The 24,634-nt window shown below is 41.3% G+C and overlaps 1 protein-coding gene across 1 annotated transcript; it reads left to right on the top strand.

The window, feature by feature from the left end:
• Nucleotides 1-667: 667 nt before the first annotated feature.
• On the top strand, nucleotides 668-13,663 carry LOC124134463 (RNA-binding protein 41-like). The gene is made up of 6 exons (XM_046499305.2): nucleotides 668-798; nucleotides 9,285-9,446; nucleotides 10,035-10,221; nucleotides 11,051-11,662; nucleotides 12,078-12,222; nucleotides 12,545-13,663. The coding sequence occupies exons 1-6, from the start codon at nucleotides 695-697 to the stop codon at nucleotides 12,649-12,651; spliced, it is 1,317 nt and encodes a 438-aa protein (XP_046355261.1). The 5' UTR covers nucleotides 668-694; the 3' UTR covers nucleotides 12,652-13,663.
• The last annotated feature ends 10,971 nt before the right edge of the window (nucleotides 13,664-24,634 follow it).

Below are 24,634 nucleotides of genomic sequence, written 5' to 3'. Positions count from 1 at the left end.
GGCGTGGTCTGATAGATACTCAATACAGGACACTGGAATAGGGCGTGGTCTGATAGCAACTCAATACAAGACATTGGAATAGCGTGTCGTCTGATAGATACTCAATACAGGACACTGGAATAGGGCGTGGTCTGATAGATACTCAATACAAGACACTAGAATAGGGCGTGGTCTGATAGCTACTCAATACAGGTCACCGGAATAGGGCGTGGTCTAACGGTAACTCGATACGAGACAGGGGGATGGGGCGTGGTCTGATAGCTACTCAATACAGGCCGCTGGGATAGGGCGTGGTCTGATAGCTACTCAATACACGATCCTACCCCGATGTGATACATTCAGTATTCCCAATGCGTCGTGGACATATTCGTACAAAAGTAGAGAGAAAACAATTCGATAGGCTCATATGGCGTTGTCAAACAAATAATAATGTTCATGAGAAATTCATCATACTTATCTATTCTAGTAAGAAGCACGAGCCTAATTTCAACACTTTATATTGGATATCATGTCGAATAATCAAATAGTGCATCGACTGCATCGCCATCTGTGGTGAAAAATTAATAAGTACTTGGAACACCAATTCATCTCACGGTGAGCAAATCTGATTTTTAGAGGTACCTAATATTACATATTGTCAGAGTTACGTCCCTTGTATAAGGGACGTCACTCTAATTTTGTTGTGAGGCGATTCATGCTTTTATGTTTTCGTCGACTGATCGGCAAAATGTCCAAGTTTCACAACAGACGGAGACTTCTAGAAGACCAGGATTCATTTAGAAAGACCGGTGTGCCATGGTAGATATTTCCAAACTACTCTCTCTCACAGGTCTCTCGTTCAACAACTGTAATCATCAAGGCATTTCTTCACTCTAGGCCTACTAATATCTCCAGATGCAGACTACTGTCACTACTGATACTAAACATTTAAACACTGGTAATATTTAACTAATATTCACCTTCTGAGTTATTTTGATCTCGGGCAGTATTATCACGGTTAAATGTGTATTACACTGATGTGTCAACTAGCCATCAGTGTAACAAAAATAATTTCACTGACTTACCAAACGTGGGTCGAATCCCAGATTATGTTTCTAGGTTTGTCACAACCCTGCCTGTGCGCGTGGGTTTCGCCAAAGTAGTAAGTGTCTTAGACCTTCATAACTTTGAGCTTTCCTCCCATGTCAAGCTGACGCATGATGTAAGATCTGACAACTAAAATAATGTTTTAAACCCAATGCTGTTCCAACAATTATAAGAATTGACGTGGGTTTATGGGCACAGGCAGTGATCCATACCTAAAATAAATTGCAATTTATGAACTCTTATAGATACAAAAAATTATGCATCACACTTTTTGTGTGCAATGCTGTCTTTTCAAGAATAGACAAATTGACAATTAAAAACTGCACCTTTCAATCATGAAGACATCGCCTCAACTTTCTGATCATGATTCATAATATGGATGTTTGAGTGTTTCTTGGGAGCATGATAATCATACACGTTATTTCTCAATGTGAACAGCACAGGATTGTTTAGCTATCAGGTGCTCACAAAAACACTTTTATATAACCGTAAATAAGGCTTACATAATGTCATGGCTTACTGAAAATCAATGTGTACATGCGGTGGGTATGCTGCGAAGAGGGAGGATGCAAAACGAAGTTGCTAGTCATTGTAATATTGAACGAAATACAATATTATCTCTTTGGAAATGTTATCTCCAGCCGGGCAACACTCATGACTTGCCATGGGCCAGTCATCCACATATGACGTCACATCAACAAGACAATCATATTCAGTGGGTGCATCTGTGGAATCAATACCAAGCTGCCACATCAACAGCTCGTACAATTCCTGGGATGAGGCCAATGTGTGGCAGAACTGTGCGCAACTGGTTGAGGAAGCACAACATCCAGCCCTGATGTCGAGAGATACACCAAGTTTTGTTTCCATGTCATGTCAAGCACGCCTAGCTTGGTGTTGATAGGATCTGAGCTTCAGAAGACCAAACTGGGACAGTATACTGTTCACAATTAGTCCAGGTTTCATCTGGACGGCTCTGATGGTCATGCAAGTGTCTACCAGAATGCTTTAGCAAGGCTTATGTCACTCCAAATCGTCAGTTTTGGGGTTGGAAGTGTCATGTTATGGGATGGCATCACAACTCATGGGAGGACACGGTTCATCATTGTTAATGGCAATTTGTATGACGTTTTTACCGGGCTGACATGTATCGAGATCATGTTTTACCATTTGTGCAAATACATGGACGTAACACCACGTCGCAGCGGGATAATGCCCACCCCAAGATGTAAAAGATTGTTTGAGATTGAAACATGTCTACGACAGGTCCAGCACCACCCGGTAACACCATCTGTTGAGCCAATCGTTGGTTGACATTTGGAATAACATCCCCTGCTCTGGTGTCTTCTAATGCACCGCCAGTGCCACGTCTGTATCAACGAATATCATCATGAATGGTGGCCACACAGCATATTGAAACTGTTAATTGAGTTGTTACGCCACCCCACTTTCAGGGCGTGTCTGTCTCCTGTTACCAGGTATGGGTTTGGTCAATTATTATTTCAATTAAAAACATTTCCACTACTTTATGTGAAGCGCAGTTACTTTTTGTCCTCTGGTATATAAAAATCACACTTATCAGCGTTAGAAATTGGCACTAGTCCTAAGTCCTTGCCAAAATGCCCCATGGTTAAGGTATAATAAGGACTAGTAAAAAGTTGTGGGTTTTTTAGGGCTTCGCTTTAGGTTACCATCATAAGGACCAGTGGACTAAAACTGTTAGTTTCTATCGCTGCACATGAGACTGTCATGTTGTCATGTTTCTGATGTGTTACACATTAAATAAGACACACCTTCATGGCCCTCGATGCTGAGTAGCAAGTTTCATCAATGTACGTCTGGCTGCTCTTTCCACATGCATCAGAAGTAAAGTTTAGTGATTCCAACACTGCCACGTCCTGCTGGTGTTGTAGGGATGGTGAATTGGTACAGCCAAGGATGAAATCTGTTTGTTTTAGCGGCTGATGTGTGGGTTTCCAACCTTGTGACCTACAATCAACCAGTCTACACCTTCTGACCACCAAATACTGGTACTGATAGTAGTAGGTTCCCAGCTGAAGCATGGACTTGCAAAGTGGATTTGACCAATACATTACTAGGTTAAAACCACTTGCCTAAACATTGCACATTTGAGGTCCAAAACACAAATGTGATACCCATATTAAATACATCACCATTGAATAACCATTTCTTGTTTGTTCCAAGTTTAAGCACCATAAAACATGGCTGTATACTTTCTTTTGCCCTGCAGTTTATTTAACATTTTATCAATTGACACAAACAATACAATGTGTCGAGTCTCAATAATCTAGAGGCCCAATCAGGAGACAGGGTATGAATTTGTCCAAGAATGTGGAAATTATGGATTCTGTTTGGTCAATCGGACATATCATTTTACATCATGTCAGCCACCTCTGACTGAAACACTGTTTTCATGGCAACATCACTGGGGAAGCTATTATTAATAGAAAGAATTTATTTCTCAGTCATTGTAAGTAGATACTTTTGAATAATTATATTACAATAAATCATTATAGATTACAAAATGAAAAGTTGCTAATACTACAATATTTAAAGTATGTGTGGCAGCAAGTTTGGGGCATAAAACATAGAAATCAACTAAGAAAGTGTAATTCAACTTTTAGGGACAAGGAGAGTTTGAGATTTAGCACTTTTCTGTAGCCAACTGTGACATCACATCTTTTGTGCAGTGATGTGGTGTCATGATAGGGATGAGCGCTGAAGAACCTAACCTTGCAAGGCTTGCTTCATTTTCTTTTGAGGTGTTCATTTCATGTTGGTTTATAAAGCAGCAGTGCACACACTTTCAATGTCTGTCATATATATAAGTAAATATATCGATGTCAAAGAACAATGTTTGAGCATATACAGCATCACAATTTTGTTAAAGGCTATTATCAGCGTTTCCCAGAAAAAAAACACTCAAAACACTGGACTCGAGCCACACTTGTTATCTTTGCTCACACCATAGGTTTTGTGTTTAGTGATGTCATGGTGGAATGGAGATGAAATAATGCATATTGAAATTTAAGGTAATGTCACTATAGATTAGATACATCTTTCTTATATGTTTCAAATTGCTTGATGTTCCAAAGCATAGACACACTCAGCCATCAGTCCTGACGAGTTGAAATTGACGCTCATCTGCCAACGAAAACATGGCTTTTTATGTCACTGTTTTACTGTTCTTGCCTGTCTCATGTCTGTGAAAAAAATACTTTGTGATGTGACTGTCAGGAATTTGTTTTCCAGATGGAGACATCATAAATATCTATCCCCTATCTATGATTTTCTTAACCATGTGTTTGGGTGATCAATTTTGAAACCATTTCCGAACACTATCCTGGGTTTGAATCCAATTAGAAACAATCATCATTTTGGTTCCTATCTTTGCCCCTCATTGAAGTATTCCTAATTGCAAAGTGCCACCACCTTAGCATTTGGTTGGTGTGTGTGCAATTTCCTAAACATATTTTAGTTTTGACTTAACTGTACTGTGACATTGAGCCTAACCAGGCAGGACACCTGGTGTTATTGCAAGAATTAAAATCATATTTCTTTTCATGTGATTGAGTACAAGTGCCTCTCAAACTTTGCTGTTTTAATTCAGGATCCAGATAATATCTGATCTGCATCACCATGACAACAGGCCAAAAAAAGCCACTTGGTGAATATGTGTGATCAGGTAGAACACTTATGAAGATATTGCTGGCCAGATGTCTGACCTGGTAACAGTTTGGGCAAGGCAACCCATTGTGCTGTACAGATCCACTCATCATGGGATAGAATCCAAGCTTTGCCCCAATTTTGACCCTTTGTCTGTGAGCTCAAGGGCTTCTCTAAAGTGACACATGGTACAGATCGTTGACCCGGGTCACTTTGGAAGACTCCTCCAACAATAAGCTGACATGCCATGATCATAATGTACTGAATGCTTTCAGAGATTATTGGAGAGCAAGTTTGGTTTGACACCGCTTTGAACCTTATTCCAGTTACATGTATATCACAGCGTGTCAGCTTTATGGGGAAGGAAAGTCTGAAGTGATGCAGGCTTCAGACGTTTACCACTTTGGGTATGGTGCTGACAAACCTAGAAGCATAACATGGTTGATCTAGCATTTGAACCCAAAATCATAGGTTTCTGGTGTGCCCAAGGGATGCAACTGCACTGCGAATTGTGGTGCCTTAGACAACTGGGCCACCCGTGCCCCTTCAGAGATACTGCCCCAGTGACCCACACTGTTTCAACTACACATCACCAACACTGCTGTATTGGTCGCACACTCATTTATTCAGTGTTACAAACATCCTGAATGAATTAACTAGAGGAGGTGGTCTCATATGTACAAATATTGACCATCAACATAAAACATTGGTAAAGTGATATCCGTCTTCTTGAGTCTAGTCAACTATCACACTTCGTGGGCTACGTGGCAACTCTTGTCACTTCGCCGCTGCTGACTCTCCGGCTAAAACTGAAAGCAAATTAAGACAAAAATGAAAATTGGAGAAAACTTTAGTGTTCGGTGGGTTGTCTAAAACAAGCCTACAGATGTTAAATACCCCTGAATGAGTGCATGTCTGATTTCTTTACTGTGTTGGAATTCTAGGATTTTACACAAACTTCAATATAATATTAATTTTAAACTTGTCCTGAAAAAATATTAGTTTCCCTAGGGTTTTGTTACTATCACATATACAATTTTATGAGGACTCTGCAAAATATACGTCAGTACTCTCTATTTATAGCTACTGCAATAGAGAAAGGTCAAGGTTACAACATTCACTAGTGTTATTGGTGTCATGGCATTGTGAAAATAGTTGTTTTTATTTTTTCTTGATTATTTCACAGGGTGGGTTCAACGGGTCATGGAATTTGAGTTTCACAGGCCTGGAATAATTTATGGAAAATAGAAAATTGTTAAATATTGGGGTATTCATACATACTAATAACTTTTTTCTGGTGATCTATCGGTGACAGGCAAATAAATGCTTTGACTATAATGACTTGTCAAACTCATAGTGTTTGAATCCTGGGCCTACCTTTAGAATACAGTACCACAAACTTTTCAAACACGTGATCATACCCTATGATATAATTTGTAGTATTTTGTTGCCAGTCACACCAGCGAAACAATGCCCTGTGACGTCAGGGGTCATCGAGTGTGCATAAGCTCCTCCCAGTGATCTATCATCTCTACACGCAATGTCATTGAATACACCAAGCGCTGTGGAAAGTTTTGAATATTTGTTTACTGAATATAGCCTGCGGCGGCACATTTTATAGCAAGCGCTAGTTTACGAAAGCACTTTTATTTTTTATATATTTTTTATTCCGTTTTTCTCATAATTCAAGTGGCTTAAAGGGTTATAAATGGGAACTAATATACATATATTATTTTTTCGTTGCATTAATTTTCATTATTATGCACAAGAATGTAGTTTGTTAGGGATATTTAATTGGTGCTGAACTCATCCAAATGTCGCCAGTGTTAGGGTTGGTTACCCCGAACTCTATCCTTAGCCCCTGGATCCCCTTTACGATAAATCACCCCTTTACGATCATTAGGGTTAGGAACCCGTTTAGTGGCTATTAGATTACCCTAAGTCTATCCTTAACCCTTTACGAACAATCACCCCTTTACGATCATTAGGGTTTAGTGGCTATTATAGATTATATAGCGGTATCTTGTAGATTACGGATGGGACGAGTGTGCCAAATGGCATTGGGATCATTCGTAAGTGTCCGTAGACTAAAGTCACGAGACACCATGCCTACCCGTAACCTTCGTAAGTGTCCGTCACCTATTCGACCCTTTTCGTTCAGTTCCGTAACGTCATAGGCATGACCAGGTTAATTTGAACTAAGTTTAACAGTGTGGACATAGCTCAGTCGGTTAGCTGTCAGGTTCACAATCCGAAGGTCGCGGGTTCGCGTCCGACGGATTCTCACTAAAACTGGTTGCTTGTCTTGTGACATGTGACCTACGGCAGAGATCGTCCTCACGAGAAGTTGTGGTACTGTATTCTAAAGGTGCTCCGATTCAAAAGATGAATTTTCTACATATTTTATGACTCAAAACTGGTAAGCTTCATACTCTGCAGTGGTTTATTAGGCCTCTGATGAAGCGAGGGAACAAGTGGCTGAGATGGGGTGGAATGGCTGTATGGTTTATTATATTTCACTATTGTCATATATTTTAGGGAACACTACATTTCATTCATCGGGGGGGGCAACATACCTTGTTTGCCTGGCTTCCCATTTTCCCAAATTGATGTTTTGATAATGGTCTCCTCTCGTTTCGCCGCCGCTGCTCTTAGTTCTGGTTTCAAGCATTTCCTCACAATACGGGCACAGATTTGGGAATATTGGATGTAGCTGGAAAACGAAACAGTGGCATTTTTAATCACTCACAATAGGCCACTGATCTTGCATAAGAAAATGAATAATACATTATCATCATGATCACCATCATAAGATGTAGCTTGACATGATGATCCAACTACAAATCTATAAGCCTTTACCTGCTATTCCCATCCCTGTGACTAGGTTAATGATGCTTATTACCCGACTGTTTACCATCAGAGGTACATATGCCTGATAACAACAAAATAGAAAATAATTTTACCACAAAAACTGTCAATAAAACCCAGTAATATTTGAGGCGGTTGCAAACTTGCAATGCCCAATAAAGAAATAGAACAGTTGTACAAAATAATGACGTTTCTTCATAATATTGACAGATCAAGTCTGTGAAAGGAATTTAGAAGTGATACACATAAGGAAGAGAATTTATGGATGTAAACTTCTTTATTATGAGAAACAACGTTTCGTATGCAGCATACACTCCGATGAGTTACCATGTTACACCGTATTACCCTCCCTAAGCATATAAGCGCCGACTTCTAGTTTTATTCCATACCTTCTGTCAGTAATAACGAGGTCCTGTCTGAAGACAATGACTGATGTAGGCCTAAATGCTCCACTCAATAATTGCTGATCGAAAACCGAACATATGCACTACAATAAAGGCATCGGAGCGTGCGCGCAGGTGAAAAACGATACAGTATCGAATGCGCACCATGAACGTATGAAATATACAAATATGTTCGTAGATACAATAAAGATAATTTGATTATCGATGGCAGACTCCTCATGTATCGATATGATTCGTAGAGGTCAAATGGAATAGACGCCAAGTCGTCCTCGGCGAAGTTTAGATTCTACAGTCTTTCGTCACTTTTCTCACTTTAACCAACATTTGCACTCAATAGTATCAACCATAGATGTCCTTATGTGACTATACTCGGTGTTTACTCACTTCATCCCCACTTGTCTCCACGCTGTAGACATTTTAATTGAGCGAAAACTGCCGGCTTGACTGAACCACGAGAGATCGTCACCGAGGAGAAAACAGAGCTGACGAATATTTGGCCTGTTGTTTCGTATATTCCGCTTTAGACTGGAGTTACTTCCCTTGGATTAGTTTTTCACCGGGCTCGCGCCATCGTCTTAGCATGCACAAGCTCGTACAAAAATCAAACTATTGAATTACCATCATGCCCAATTTCTGGGAGTCCTTTATAACATTAGGTAGTATATCTTATAGGCTCCCTGCTATTGAAATCAAGGCCATGTTTAGCCTCACTAAAATGTTAACTTCTGTCAAAAAAGGTGTAAGCAAATTCAACAACACAAATAAAGAAATGCCTTATTAAATTTTGAACTAAGAACGTTCTACGTTGGACATCTGTTGTTATGGTGTGTTTTTTAAAGTGAAAAGTGTGAGTTTGCATCGTTTGGTTAACTTCTCAACCGGATTCATATCTCTTGTTGATTATGAATACTAAGAAAAGTACTTAATATAATTTTGTCACCTGGCAACGGAAGCAAACCAAGGTTAAAAACATAAATTTTATTCTTGTCCATAACACAATACTGACTAGTGACACACACACACACACACACACACACACACACACACACACACACACACATATATATATATATATATATATATATATATATATAATTCAGGTTGGGGTTATGCATATTGAAAATACAAGTGAACGTTGAGATGGGTGTACCTGAAAGCGTTATATACTTTATTATTCATGAAGATTTGTAGAGAACCGAATGTATGTGTCAGCTCTTGATGATTCTACTTATTGTCCAGTGGCAACCCTCAGCGGTACGGCAGTCAGGATGTGGTACGGATGGACCCGGTCACGTGTCTGGGAAAACACAAGCTGATTGGTGGAGACATGGAGACCGAGGGAGAGAAACAGTTGCAGGCAATGGCCAAAAAACAACTGAACACAAATGTTTCTCTTCGACAGTGAGTACAAATACAACACCGAGAGTCCCGCGCTTCCAGATAATGGCAATGTGCATTACCGAAAACCGTCTGAAGAAATACCCTTACAAAAACCCTTCGTTTTTGACGACGTTTAACAAATGACATAATTTAACATTTAATAGTAAGTTTTAAACTGATGTAAAATATCCGAGGTATATATTTTTTTTCTCGTCAGTGGTATTTTCCGAAAGTATACAACCTCTGGAAGTCTATGAGATTTCCGAGTCAGTAAGGGCCCCCAGTACTACACGTTTGTGTCAGAATGGCACAGTGGGGATCGGTCAAGTTCTGTGACTGGTGAGTGGCGAGGGCGTAGATCGTTGTTCATGCTTTCAGTCACTGGTTTGTCTGGTCCAGAGGTGGTTATTACGAGGCCGTCGTAACATACATATTTAGGACTCCACTGTTAAACAGTCTACACCCATTCACCCTTTCAGGAGACGCTTTGGAATCAGACGCAATCTCAATTAAAATTAAAATTAGATCTGGCTTAGCGGTAGCGAGAACTAAGATCGGGATTTAATGAGACTGAATCAGACGCTGTATCTCAACTGTTCCTAATTTCAGGCAGTTTGCCCAACACCGTAACTTTGCTGCGTCGGGCGAGTACAACCCGGCCGCTAAAACCCTGTGTGGAGTTTCCCTTCTTGGAGACTACAAGGAGGTGGTGAAACACGACGGTGCTGTGGAGGAGCTCAAGAAGTGTGGCCTGACGGAGGGAGAAGTCCAGCTGAAGCTCGGCCAGCCAGAAGCTGCAAGTTTTACACTTTAAATCTTCCCTCACTACCGTCGTGTAGTTGGATAGCCTTATATACTAGTACACTGCAAGTATTACACCTTAAATCTTCCCTCACTACCGTCGTTTAGTTGGATAGCCTTATATACTAGTACACTGCAAGTTTTACACTTTAAATCTTCCCTCACTACCGTCGTGTAGTTGGATAGCCTTATATACTAGTACACTGCAAGTATTACACCTTAAATCTTCCCTCACTATCATCGTTTAGTTGGATAGCCTTATATACTAGTACACTGCAAGTTTTACACTTTAAATCTTCCCTCACTACCGTCGTGTAGTTGGATAGCCTTATATACTAGTACACTGCAAGTATTACACCTTAAATCTTCCCTCACTATCATCGTTTAGTTGGATAGCCTTATATACTAGTAGCTGTCTGAATATCTTGACGGGATATGTTCATACCATATCAGCGATAGAAACTTACAGTTTTAGTCAACTTGTCCCCATAATAATAATATATAGAAGAACCCTTAAGAAGAGCAATTTTCTACTAGTCCTTATAATACCTTAACTATTGAGCAGTTTGGCAAGGGCTATGGACCGGTGCCAATTTCCTACGCTGCATTTGTAGCGCTCTTCGGGTCGTTATCGGTGAAGTAAATGTTTGTTTGATTGGCTTGAAGTTGGGCATGTAAAAGAACACCATTAATATAAGCACAGACCATATACCCATATATGGTCTCTGATATAAGTGAGTAAAAATCCTGATTTTGTTAATCATGCAACTTAGTTTTTCGGTATTCTCATCGCCATGACAACACCTTATGGCTTCATGTTCCAGGGAGAGAGTTATGGCCTTGACCCCCAAGTCTACAGAGACCGACTTGAGGAGATCGACCGTCGCATCTCGGACAAGAGCACATCAGTCGACAACACCAGTCGGGCCAACACGGATGTGAAGGAGATGGGTCGCCATGAGCTGGAAATCGAACACAGGCTCACGGGCGAGAACAGTCACGCAAGATCCTTGTCGGATTACCTTACGACACAGAAAGTGATCAAAGGCGACCCGAACGATCCTATTAACCGACTCCCGGATCTGTTGTCCGACATTGAAAAGAGGGGACATGGGAAGAAAGGGGGTAGGGGTGAAGGACGCAGACTGGTTTACTCTGTGCGGGACGACATGGAAGTTGGCGAGGACTTGGGTGTAGATAGGGAAGGGTTTATTGGACCCCTCCTGCCACCGGAAGTCCACATCTCCGACCAAGGACCTGCGCTAGATTGCGCTGCTTCTTCCCAACCTGCGGCTGTAGATGCTGACGGTCGACGGGTGATTGTGGACGCAGTGGAAGATATACCGGAAGACATCATTAAGAAATATCGCCTGAAACTCGAAGACATCCGGGCACTCCCTAGGTTTGAGAATTACTCGCCAGGGGAACCCTCTAACGTAAGTTGTGTGACATCCGGGCATTTGCTAGGTTTGAGAATTACTCGCCAGAGGAACCGGCTAACGTTAGTGGTCTTATAGCTCCCAAAACATTTCATATAGTATGCGCTAGAGCCCCATTTGTCAATACATCAAGCTGGATGGCAGAACATATACTCAAAGATCGCCGTTACTATAACGATGTATACATTCGACTATTTCAACATCTGTGAGCTATATGTCAGGTGTATTGGAACTTTTCACATGGACAACATTGTAGTCCATGCATGGACGTGTTCGACTTCATGAATTAAAATTGTGAGGATTTGCTAAAACCTATTTCTAAAATTTCAGGAAATCATAGACGGCAGTAGCTTTCAGTTTCAGAAAGTGAGGAAACCCTTTTAGATTCAGACACTAACATAATGTGTTGCAGGTCTTGTATCTGAAGAATCTGGCTGCCCTTGTGTCGGAACGGGATCTCGTGTCCTTGTTCGCCCGTTTCCAGGACGACAAGGTCAAGGTCGTATACAGGCTCATGTCCGGCCGGATGAGGGGTCAGGCCTTCGTCACTTTCCGTGGTAAGTTCAACAACAACACAACAACAATGTGACTGGACATCACCTGGTCTCCATACATTTTACAAGCGGAACGGCTGAGATTGGTCCCCTAATTTGTTCATGCCCTCCCCCCCCCCGTTCACTGTTCTAGCGGGATTCGCCGAAGTGATACCCCCTGCCTCACTTGAAGCTTTGCTCCTACAATAAGCATGACAGGCAGTGATGTGGCTGATGAACCCAACAAAGCGGCATTTGACACTACTCAGACTTATAGTTATACATCGCAACCATTATGTTCGCTCTTAATATCAATCCACCCGTTTTAGTCGCCGTTTTGTTTCAGACACGGTGACCGCCACAGCAGCTCTGGAACTTGTGAATGGATACCACTTCCGGGGCAAGCCTATCATCATCCAGTATGGGAGGAAGTCAACGGGGACGATCACCTAGTAACAAGAGACGAGACCAGCTCTACCAGACTTCAGGGCCAGACGTGTATGTCGGAGAGCTCCCTGGTTGGCAAGGATCAATGAATACAGCCTGGTTGTGCCAGGCAAACTTGAGGCAGCATCAAGTTGTGATTGGACCTTAGGGAGTAAGTGGGGTTTGTGCCACTGTCATCAACCTTCCAGTGATATCACCACGTGATGAATGAGGTTTGAGCCTGGGTCTTCGGCGTGATGAACAAACACGTTAACGCTAGGTTACTCCACCGGCCTTTGCAGTGAACTCCATCAGTGAACTGTGTTTTTTAGATGTGTGGTGGAAATAGACCATTGGCAGGTACAGGACATGAGAAGGGAGAGATAACTGTATCCTGCTACAACTATCAGGCACTGTAACACCACGGATCGTGCGTCACTACACAATCTCATTAAAACCTGATCTTTTTACCCAAACATGCGTAACTGAGTTCTGAGGAGGCCACGTCACGTGAACCTTCTAATCAGCCACAATCAGCTTCTAAATTCTCCGTAGGATGAGCGAAGCATTTAGACTAGCACATCTGATATCTGTATCTTGAATTGGAAGTCAATCGGCCTGTTCCGAATGAAAAATATCAAGGCCGCGCAATTATATTGTTGTGGGTATTTTATACATCATGTGGTGTCTGAGCGCATCCACAACCAATAGGGAGCACCATCGATGGAATATTTGTGTTCTGTGTTGGTCTTCTTTGGTTAAAGTCAAACTTGCCGAAGTGATGTTTCCAAATCCACGCATCCTTCATATAGACTGGGCGGCCACAGTTCGATCACGGCCCACCTCACACGACCTACTCTGCAGAGTGATCGTATGGGAGCAAAAGAACTGATTTTAATGAATTTGGTCTCTACTCGCCCTTTTCCGTTACTCCGCGATAGGAGCCATTCGTCTTTTCCCGGATTAACACGAGTGGTCACGAATGGCTACTGAATCTTCCACTGCCCTGAATAAAGAATTCAGCTACGCGCCAGTTAGACGTTGATTGTTACTTGTTTTGTTGTCGAGTGTGCAAGACGTGATCAATCATTTCGTTTCTTTAAGTATTTGTTCGATCCCCGGCCGCGTCATACCAAAAGACGTTAAAAGATGGTACTTGTTGTTTCCCTGTCTGGCGCTCGGCATTAAGGGGCTAAAACAAGGACTGGTCGGCTCGGAGTCAGTATACTGTGTCTGAGTGGGGTATTCATGTTAAAACTGCGGCATGGTATCTCAGTGAGCTAGCACTATAAATCGGCATCAGTCCGGACTAGTACAAGCAGCCACACACACACGTGCATGCACGTCGCTATATAAGTGCAATAATCTTGGACGCGACGTTAATCCAATTTCACCCCACCTCTTTAGGTATTTACATTCGTCGAGTAAGCTCGGGGTTTATCGGTCAGTCGACGTTCAGGTCCTTTAATACTCAACACAAAAATATTCCCGTTATATGACGGCGGTCTGTCCGACATTTCCGAGGTCGGATTCTATTCAGTGAGTCATCATTATAATTTGGGTAAACATTTTTTAAGCTTGTACGTTTTATCAACATCCTAAAAGAGGCTGCACGTCATGTTGACGTGTTCATGTTCGTTGTTTATCGTACAATAAAACTGTTCCCCTCATGGTTTATTCTCCCTGCAGTGTTTTATTGCACGATAACCAACACCCACTCGTCGTTTACTTCTTGAATGGAGAAAGCACTAAACAGATACAAGTAGTATACGTACAGTATAGTATGGATAGTATGGATAGTATGGTAGATAACTATCTCCACAATTAACAACTTACAGGAACCGTCAATGGCAATAAAATGGAATCCAATGACACAAATGTTTACATGTGCCAGCATAACATACACGACGCATACTTCTAAATATGCTACATGCACAAACACATAAGATATATGTACTTTATGCAGAATCTCTCAATAACATTCCCAATTTAGTAAATAATGATAAAATAAACAATATTTTTAATACATATTAATATTTTAGGTTTAGTTAAGTAAATAAACCAACCTTTGATAGCACATCGCGGAGAACTTGAATTGGTTGTTGGTTGGTTGGTTGTTTTACGCCGCACTCCGCAATATTCCAGCTATATGACGGCGATCTGTACATAATCGAGTCTGGACCAGACAATCCAGTGATTGACATCATGAGCATCGATCCACGCAATTGGGATCGATGACATGCATCAACCTTGTCAGCGAGCCTGACCAACCGATCCCGTAAGTCGCCTTTTACGACAAGCATAGTCGCCTTTTACGGCAAGCATGGGTTGCTGAAGACCTATTCATCCCCGGATCTTCACGGGTGGGAGAACTTGAAAGTGAAAAGTGGCGTCAAAAAATGGCCCATCATAAATGGTTCGTATATATGTGGAATACATGTCTGTCCAGGGACTGTGACAAGATATCATACCCTCCGAGTGAGTGAGTGAGTGAATGTGGTTTTACGCCGCTTTTAGCCATATTCCAACAATATATCACGGCGGAGACACAATAAATGGCCTTCACACATTGTACCCATGTCAGGAATCAAACCCGGACCTTTGGCGTGACGAGCGAACGCATTAACCACCGCCCTGATCCCCTCCGAGGCCCACGCACGTGCCGAACGATGCTGGAGTGTCTGGACCCCACTGGTGTGGAAGCCTTCCTGCTGGTGGTGTAAAAAGTCCTCAACAGCAGAAATGAAAAATCTTTATATGCATAATGTTTGCCAGACAGTTCTTTCTTGAAGTTGAGAAAATCTGACGGTGTCAAATCTGGGGAATACGGAAGATGTCCAATGAGTTCAAAGCCACAGTCATACATTGTAGCCATGGCAACAACAGACATGTGCACGGGTACACTGTCCTGGGGGAACAACACACTTTAAGTGAGTTGTACACGAAGTTTAGCCTTGATATTCTTACGCAGTTGCCGAGTCAAAATAGCATAATATTGGCCTATTTATTGGGCTGACTTTTTGAGAGGTAGTTCACGCGTAAGATTTCTTTGAAATCCCAGAAAACCAAAGTCATCGCCTTGTCAGCTGCTGGAAAAGACTTTCCCTTCTTCGCGGGAGACATTCGATGTTTCCACATGCTTCTCTTGGATCGTTTCTGATCAGGAGTCGGGAGGCTTGGAACCCAGCGATCTGAAACCTTTGTCATGTTCAGGTCATTCCTTAGAATGTCCTCAGCTCTGCATACAGATGCCGACCGTATTGGCCACGTGACGTGTGGTGAGTCGTCGATCATCCATAATCCTATCATGTAATTTGTCAACATGTTCTGAGGTGGCAGTTGAAGGTCTCCCTGATCCTGGTCCATCCCATTCCCTAAAGTTGACACCATGTCCGCATCAGGTGGAAATAAACGTGATGACAACGCGGTTGCCAATGTTGTCCATTTCTTCAACAGAGAAAACCAAGTCACGTTGGTGCCTGTAGAAACACGCTGCCTGGTTGTGTGACTGGTTCCAGTGCAGCCTGGAGGGAGTGAGGGAGTGAGTTGGGTTTATTCCAATTTTATTAGTATTCCAGTTATATCGCGGCGTGTCAGCTTAGTGTGGGAGGAAAGCCCGAAGTGATCGCAGGTCTCAGACGTTTACCACATAATCAGGGCGAACCGCGATTCGAACCCACAATCATAGGTTTCTGGCGTACCCAAGAGACGCAACTCTGCACAGCGAATTGCGGCGCCTTAGACGACTGGGCCACATGTGTTTACATGTGATGGACAAAGTATCTGTTGACATAAAGACTATAAAACATAACATGGCCTAATACTGAAACAGACCATAGAGTCTGTACAAAGACACCTACCCTGTGGGTGACACGGGAGTGTGTCCACGCACCAAGTAGCCCGACAACAAACTCGTATAGTAAACCTATATAAGGGATAATACATTGATCAAATGTATTTCTTGACAACTAGATTACATATAAAGGGCTACCATTATACTTTCTGAAACATATATACATAACTGTGACCACCACTAAGAAATACTACAATGTTACCAACAATACAGGATTGATGATATATCAATCGTACATCATACAGTAAACAGTTACAAAACAATAATTACTAGCCAACATATTGACCAAATTAAACATAGAAAACAAACCATACGCACATTCATACAGGTTAGATGGTAGATTGTGTATATACTTACACTAGGTTGATCATGAACATATTTATACCTATTTTATGCAATGATTTATATTAGACTTTAATTTACAATTTATATAATAACTAAAATGTATACTAACTAACCTTTGAGTTGTACAATATTTAAGCTGGTGTACAATCCTCATGCAGTGATACTGTGACTGGTAAGTAACATGGTGGATGACATGTATATTTGAAACAGGACCAATCAAGTGAGATGCTTGGCCTGGGGTATTGTTAAAACACCAAAGACAATGACATGAAAATAGACCAAGCCAAATACCCTTATACCTAAAATGTGATCAGCCCTATGACACAGAACTGTGCAGTAAACATAAAAGCAAGAGACAGGTCGTCGTCTGCCGGATCACTAAAACCTGAAATAAGATTAAAATGATTCATTATACATTTATGTACACGATATACTATAACTAAATTAACCCCTGTTACACTTATACCCCTAACACTGAATCGTTGTCCATTATCATTGTCACATTGAGATTATGTCAGGGAAGTGACGCAATACACAACATGCAATCACTCCCAGAGCAACGATATACAGAAGATAAGGGCGTCGCTGTTTGTTTGTTTGTTCTTTAACGCCGCACTCAGCAATATTCCAGCTATATGACGGCGGTCTGTAAATAATCGAGTCTGGACAAGACGATCCAGTGATTGAAATCATGAGTATCGATCCACACAATTGGGACACGATGACATGCATCAACAAGGTCAGCGAGCCTGACCCGTTAGTCACCTCTTTCGTATGTATTAGAGTGAGTGAGTGAGTAAGTATGGTTTTACGCCGCTTTTAGCAATAGTATGTATTAGATATAACATGAAGAGTGAAAGGGTCAGGTAAGTTGACGCGATTTGATATGTTTTTCAGGAACACCGTCAATTGGCGTGCATACCGCGGTGCATCACCTTAGACGCAGGTCGCAGATACTACTAGAAAAACCCATGGCGTTTGGTGCAGACAGACCATTAGGATCATCGTGGCAAATGTGGGATTCGAACCCACGACCAGCTGGCACTGCTAATGGGTGCAACTCTGTAGTGTATTGCAGCGCTTTAGAGCACTGGGTTGGAGGCGTTGCCTCTTAACTCGAAGACGTATCTTATGAGTGCGTGAGTGAGTACGGTTTTACGCCGCTTTTAGCAATTTTCCAGCAATATCACGGCGGGGGACACCAGAAATGGGCTTCACACATTGTACCCGGGTCTTTGACATGACGAGCGAACGCTTTAACCACTAGGCTACCCGACCGCCCCACGTATCTCATGAACAACATGCTCACGTTGGTTTTTTGTTTATAGATATGTAGATAGATTATTAATGAATTATGACCTGAAAAAAAACCAGTTCGTGTGAGGATGTTGTGTTCTAAGCCGATGTTTCACTACATATCAGCCCATGTGCTCCCGCAATATCACGGCTTTAATCACTTGGCTATCGTACCACCCTAGGAACAAAGAAAACATGGAATCCTATATGTACAAATGTTGTTTATAGCCCCCCCCCCCCCCCCCCCCCCCCTCGCGTGACGTATTAGTAGCATGATGTGGATATAGGACATAACAAATTATTAGGAAATGGGTGACGCCAAAGGGCGAACGCAAAATAAAATATGAATGAATGAATTTGTTTTATTTCCTACAGATGTTACATCCGAAAATTTACAAAATCTCTGATATTCTCAGAACAAATGCATTGTGCTAGTATTTATATAGATAGGTGCATTATCAACACATAAAATGGGGTTTAGTGGTTATGTGTTTCTCCCACGGCCACTGAAAAACACCCCTTACCATTCTCATTTACCTGAAAAATATATTGAATTTAACCACCTATTCGCAAATATTTTGCATAATCACATATATTTTAATAGTGGCCCAGTACAGAGCGTTTTAGCCTGCACCCCTCCAGATAGTCCATTGTATTGTGTACGTTTTTAATTTTTCGTTCAAAAAATTTGGAGATTTGCATCTGTATATATTTTTACATACTATAGAGGCTACTCAACATAAAAACCAATGTTTCCAATTTTTGGGGTCCATAGTTTGCGAATAAATGACGCTCAAACTTGACCACTTGATGCCAGGGTAAATGACAGCAATAATGACTAGTTGTAGGTAAATCTTATAAAAATGAGTTATCTCCCCTTGTGACATTGACCTTTCAAGTCAACATGGCTGAGGCAACTCTGACAAGAAGAGTTTTTCCATCATCAAGGAAGGTTTATCATCAACCAAGACCTGCTGAAATTCATCTAAATAGGTAAGTGAATATTTATAGAATATTATGACGCGTGCTATCTATGTTGGTTCATTGATAATTATTGAGAAATTGAATGGCACTGATTTCTTCTGATAACATGACTGACAACATAGGCTTGATCTGTTACATTAAAAGTATATTGCAACCATTTGCTACATGTTAAATTTAACTAGAAATGCTTCCTTGCGTATATTCAGTTTCAGGAAATTTCAATTTTAGTGTAAACTATCCTATTTTGCTCAAGTTATGCTACATAAAAGTTATATGCTGTCTGATACCTTGGGGCCCGTTTAGGGATTCAGTATAATTATTTTTGTTAAATATTGCAATTATTCTTGTTTCTTAATTTTTCATAGATAATTTATATACTTTTACGTAGCATGCCAATCTTTTAAACGTACTTGTAATAATTTTATATGCTTGCATTAAAAACAATTTTCAATACATCCTTAAAAGGGCCCCACTGCAATGGTCTGTGCATTTCACATATTGTTGTGTCCAGACAACTAATTACTTTTGCTTGCAGACCTCAGATGATACGTTAAATATTTTGGTAATTTCACTTGCAAAATAAAACCCATAAGATATTGTAGTATACATGAAACATTTTTAGTAATGTTTTCCTAACAACTATGAATAATAGCAAATTCTAGTATGAAGACTTGAAATGAATTTTTTTACTAAAGAGCACAAACACTTTTTAAAAATATTTCTGGACATATATTTGTAATAAAGGATGTTTGATTATAAAACAAACAAAAAATACTATTTCTATTTTCTTCTATTTTTACTTTATGATCAGTATTGTTTGTTTCAGGAAAATTTCAACCTAAATGATGATATCATTACCACAGCTTGGGCAAGTGAGTCAGAAGATATCAACATCAGTCACTACAGATTGGAATCTTTGTATTCTGTGCCAAAAGAATGCCCATCATGGATCATCCATACTAGTATCGCAACCAAGATTGTATTCTTACGACCGCTTACTCCATGTTTTGTTTGAACGAGCGAATGTCCATGATGGTGAATATACTGGTATATGGCGAAGACTTGAAGGCTGTGACAGAGAGACTTTATCATCTCACAGTGCTGCCTGGCATCGGACTTGCTACTCCAATGCTACCAACAGCGATCAAATACAGCGAGCACAAGACAGGACACAGAAAGGAATACTTGATGATTCCACACCTTCAAAAAAGAGAGGCCGTAAAAGGAAAGGAACAGATCTCCATGAGGAAACATCCGCACCATTTACACGGTTGTCTACAATGCCATTGGTCAAGGACTTGTGCTTCTTTTGCCAGGAAGAGGACAGACAGCCACTTTTTAATGTCAGGACCTTAAATGCTGGGGAAGATTTAAGATATGCCGTTGAAATTTCAAACAATCCTGCCTTAAAGACCAGACTTTATTCATCAATCTCTCCAAGTGATGCCCATTCCATTGATGTAAGATACCACAAAAACTGCTGGACTACAAATGTATTTCATGTTTTGCGCCAGGAAGCCCACAAAGAAAACAAGCGATCTGAATCTGGACATCAAAGTGCCTGTTTAACCGAACTTATTAATCTGGTATGTAGACAGACAGACAACAAGGCCTATCTGTCAATGGGAGATATTGAAGTTACATATATCAACATGCTGGGAGGTATAGACTGCTTGTCTGACCATGTACCTACTTATTCCAGGCAGTGGCTGAAAGATAGGATACTTACAGAATGTCCATCCGTCAGATCTGTTCTGCAAAAAGACCGAAGAAAACCGGCTGTTCTCTACTCCCCTGAAGCCTGCGAGAAAGAGATGGTGCATGCTGCAATTGAAAACGACCAGGGCATGGACAACATGAAGGTTATATACAAGTCAGCACAGCTTGTACGAAAGAGTATAGAAGCCTTTGACAGAGATGACAAAATCAACAATCCCCTATCTGTTACAAGTAACATTAATGACGTCCCAATCGAGCTGTACACTCTGATACGCTGGATGATGGTGGGAACTGTTGAAAACCTTCAGAATGAAGCAAAAGCCAGCGTTGTTGACAGAACAGTACTGACTGTATGCCAGAACATAATGTACGGTTTCAAGTCAAGAAGACAAGTTAAATATATACAGAAAAGAGAATGTGAAACATTCAGATCTCACAATGGAAGAGAAAATCCTCAAATAATAGGATTAGGCCTTACAGTCCACCATGACACAAGAAACAAGATGATCATGGATCTACTCAGTGCACACAACTATTGCATTCCATACAGACATTCTCTAATGTTGGAAACAGCTCTGGCCAATGCAGTTGTGAAGAACACCAGACAGTTCCAGGGGTTATATGTTCCACCATTTCTGAGGAAAGGTTCCTTTGTCTTTTTTGCTGTTGACAACACAGACTTTGATGAGGACACTCATGATGGCAAAGGCACCACACATGGGACTATTACTGCTGTATATCAGAGCACTGGAGCAACTGGACAGCAGATATCACCACCCCTTGAGATCACTGAAGCAAACAGTCTCTCTGTGGCTCCCTACCATACCAAGATGCTTCACTGTGAAAAACCAAATCCAAGAAACCATCCACATTCAAAAGACAAAGAATTTATAACCAACAAAGCAGGTATTGGAAAGTCCTATCACTTGACACACTTATGCTGGGTTGTTGCTTCCATGATAGCCAGAACAGATGATGAGAAAGAAGCTAGCATGATTCCTGGATGGGCTGGCTACATGTCTTTGTTGTCAGAGAGACAATCAACAACTAGAGTTGGTGCCCTACCACTCCTTCCAGAAGTAGCACATGAATGGTCTGCACTGCTCACTGTCATATTGCAAGCTAAGAAGTTGAAAGAACTAGCAGTTGGAAATGAACATCCTACAGTCATCACATTTGACATGGCCCTTTATGAGAAGGTAATCAAACTCCTAGATGCTAAGCCTGAACTGAAAGAAAACATTGTGCCACGACTGGGAGAACTGCATGTTGTCATGGCTGCGCTGAGAGCTTTAGGCACGTCCATAGAAAACTCTGGCATTGATGATGCATGGATGGAAGCTGATGTCTTTGGCCCCACAACAAGAAGACAGGTTCTTACATGTACGCATTACAAACGTTGTCTGCGGGCTCATATGTATACCTACATGGCACTCTATGAATTAGCATTGCAAGAGTTCTTCAAGGAATATCCTCAACTTCAAGAAGTTTGTGTGGAAACAGCAGCTGAAATCGACAGAGCATGCAGGAAGACTGATAAATCATCAAAGGCTGAAATTGTCAAAGATGAACATTCTAATCTGATTGGTCAAATTCAGAATGAAGAAGTAATGGAATCATTTCTGAAATGGGAGACTGAGAAATCAAAGAATGCTATGTTCAAATCACTGATGAATTATCTACATCGAGTTGAGACAATTCTGTTCTTCATAGCAGCTTCTCGCAATGCAGATCTGAAGCTTCATCTTGAGGCTGGAGAAGAACTGAGCGGATTATTCTTTGCTATGGACCGACTCAAGTACAAAAGACTGTGGCCCCGATATATTGCTGACATGCATGCCCTGAAGATCGACTTCCCCGAGACTTGGAAGGAGTTTGAAGCTGGAAACATATCAGTTACAAAGAATGACATTCCATTTACATCCATAGGAGCTGATCATGCATGTGAACATCTGAACAGATTAATGAAAGTTCACTCAGGCTTGATTGGTATCTCAAACAATTCCAATGCCAGGCAGCATTTCTTTTTGGCCTCTCCAGAACTCTCTCGTCTTGCTAGTGAGTACAAAAGTCAGTTTCATCGAGAGGCAAAAGATATGGAAGAACATCATGACCTTTCACCAGGAGTCATTTGTCGGGATCACACTGCAGTTGACAAGATCAAATCTGCTGTTCTGGATCATGGTAATCCATTTGCTTTTGAAGGTGACAAGATCTTTAACTTAATGACGCATGCCTATGTCCCTGAAGAGTTTGTGTCTCAGATCCTACACATTGATGAAACAGGAAAGAAGCTCTATGAAGAGTACGTGTCTCAACGAATCAACGGGCCAGTGAGTCTTTGGGCACCAGTGAAGAGGGAAAACAACAAGATGTACATGTCAGGATGCCAAAAGCAAACAGTTCGTCTCCGAGATAAGAATGTGGATCTCAGAGAAACAAAAGATTTGTATGGAAGGCTGATGGTTCTTGCCAGATCAAGTAGAGACATTGACTTGAAACAGGCAATTGGTAACTTTGAGTTCACTCTGACTCCAAGGTCACTGTTTTCACCAAGTGGATTGCTGTTACCATGCACTGACAAGTCCAAGTTGATCAACAGTCTTACAAAGTTTGTAAATGAAGAAGCAATGAACTATGAAGCAAGTCAGCCAGAGAACACAGTTGATGACAGTGACACAGAACAAAATCAAACCTTCAACAACATCCCAAGAAAAATTGCTGTTATAGATGGGATGGTTGTACTTCAGAAGATGACAAAGTTACCAAATACAGTGGAAACAGTTGAAGATCTCAGTCAGTGCTTCAATGACAGAGTGATGAACCTGGCAAGAGGGTTTGATGAGGTCATACTTGCTTTTGACACATACAAGCAAGATTCCCTCAAATCTGCAACAAGAGAAAAGAGACGCCAAGGAAGAGATCCTATTCAGTACCAAATTAGAGATGACACCAGAATCAAGCACCTCATGTTAAATCGTTTTCTGTCTCATGACCAAACAAAAGCTGATCTGACAGACTACCTGGCAGAAAAGACACTGGAGTATAATGCTGATTCGTCTCAAACCTTTATTGCATCTGCATCCGGCTGTACCAGGAGCAACAGAGACTTGGAGTTTGAAGCTAACAATCATGAAGAAGCTGACACACTCATGATATATCTTGCTATTTCAGCTTCACAGCGCAATCCAAGGAACTCGCAGTTGACAATCTTCTCTCCTGACACTGATGTCCTTGTTTTGACCATTGCAAATTACAGCAGTCTCCTGGAAAACACCACACTCTCAATGGCCTCCAATGTTCTACCAATAAAGCATCTTTGGACAGCCCTAGGTGTGAAGAAATCATCAGCTTTGCCAGCCTTCCATGCCTTCACAGGAGCTGACAATACAGGCAGATTTTCCCGAGTAGGAAAAGCAACATGGTTTCAGAAATACTTGAAAACGGATGATGATATCGTTAATGCTTTCCTTGTGCTGACTACAAGTGGTGAACTCTGTGACCAAATAATTTCAACATTGGCCAGATTTGTATGCAGTGTTTACTGTCCAAAAGGCCTCCCTGTGACAGATATTCCAGAGCTCAGATGGTATCTCTTCTGCAAACATATGGCAGAGAGTGACAAGCTACCACCAACACTGGGTGCTCTAAAGCAGCACATTCTGAGGGTTCATATTCAAGCTTATGTGTGGGGTCAAGCCAATATCGCCCATCAGATCCAATTAGATCCACTTCAACATGGATTCCATAAGGACAAAGATAACCGGATCCAACCAACAACAATGGATGTTCTCCCAGCCCCCAAGGCTATTA

Source organism: Haliotis rufescens, unplaced genomic scaffold (assembly GCF_023055435.1).
Source record: "Haliotis rufescens isolate VD_foot unplaced genomic scaffold, xgHalRufe1.0.p SCAF_35, whole genome shotgun sequence".
NCBI classification, from domain to species: domain Eukaryota; kingdom Metazoa; phylum Mollusca; class Gastropoda; order Lepetellida; family Haliotidae; genus Haliotis; species Haliotis rufescens.
The sequence above is the reverse complement of the archived record's forward strand: the minus strand, read 5'-3'. Positions and strand labels throughout refer to the sequence as shown.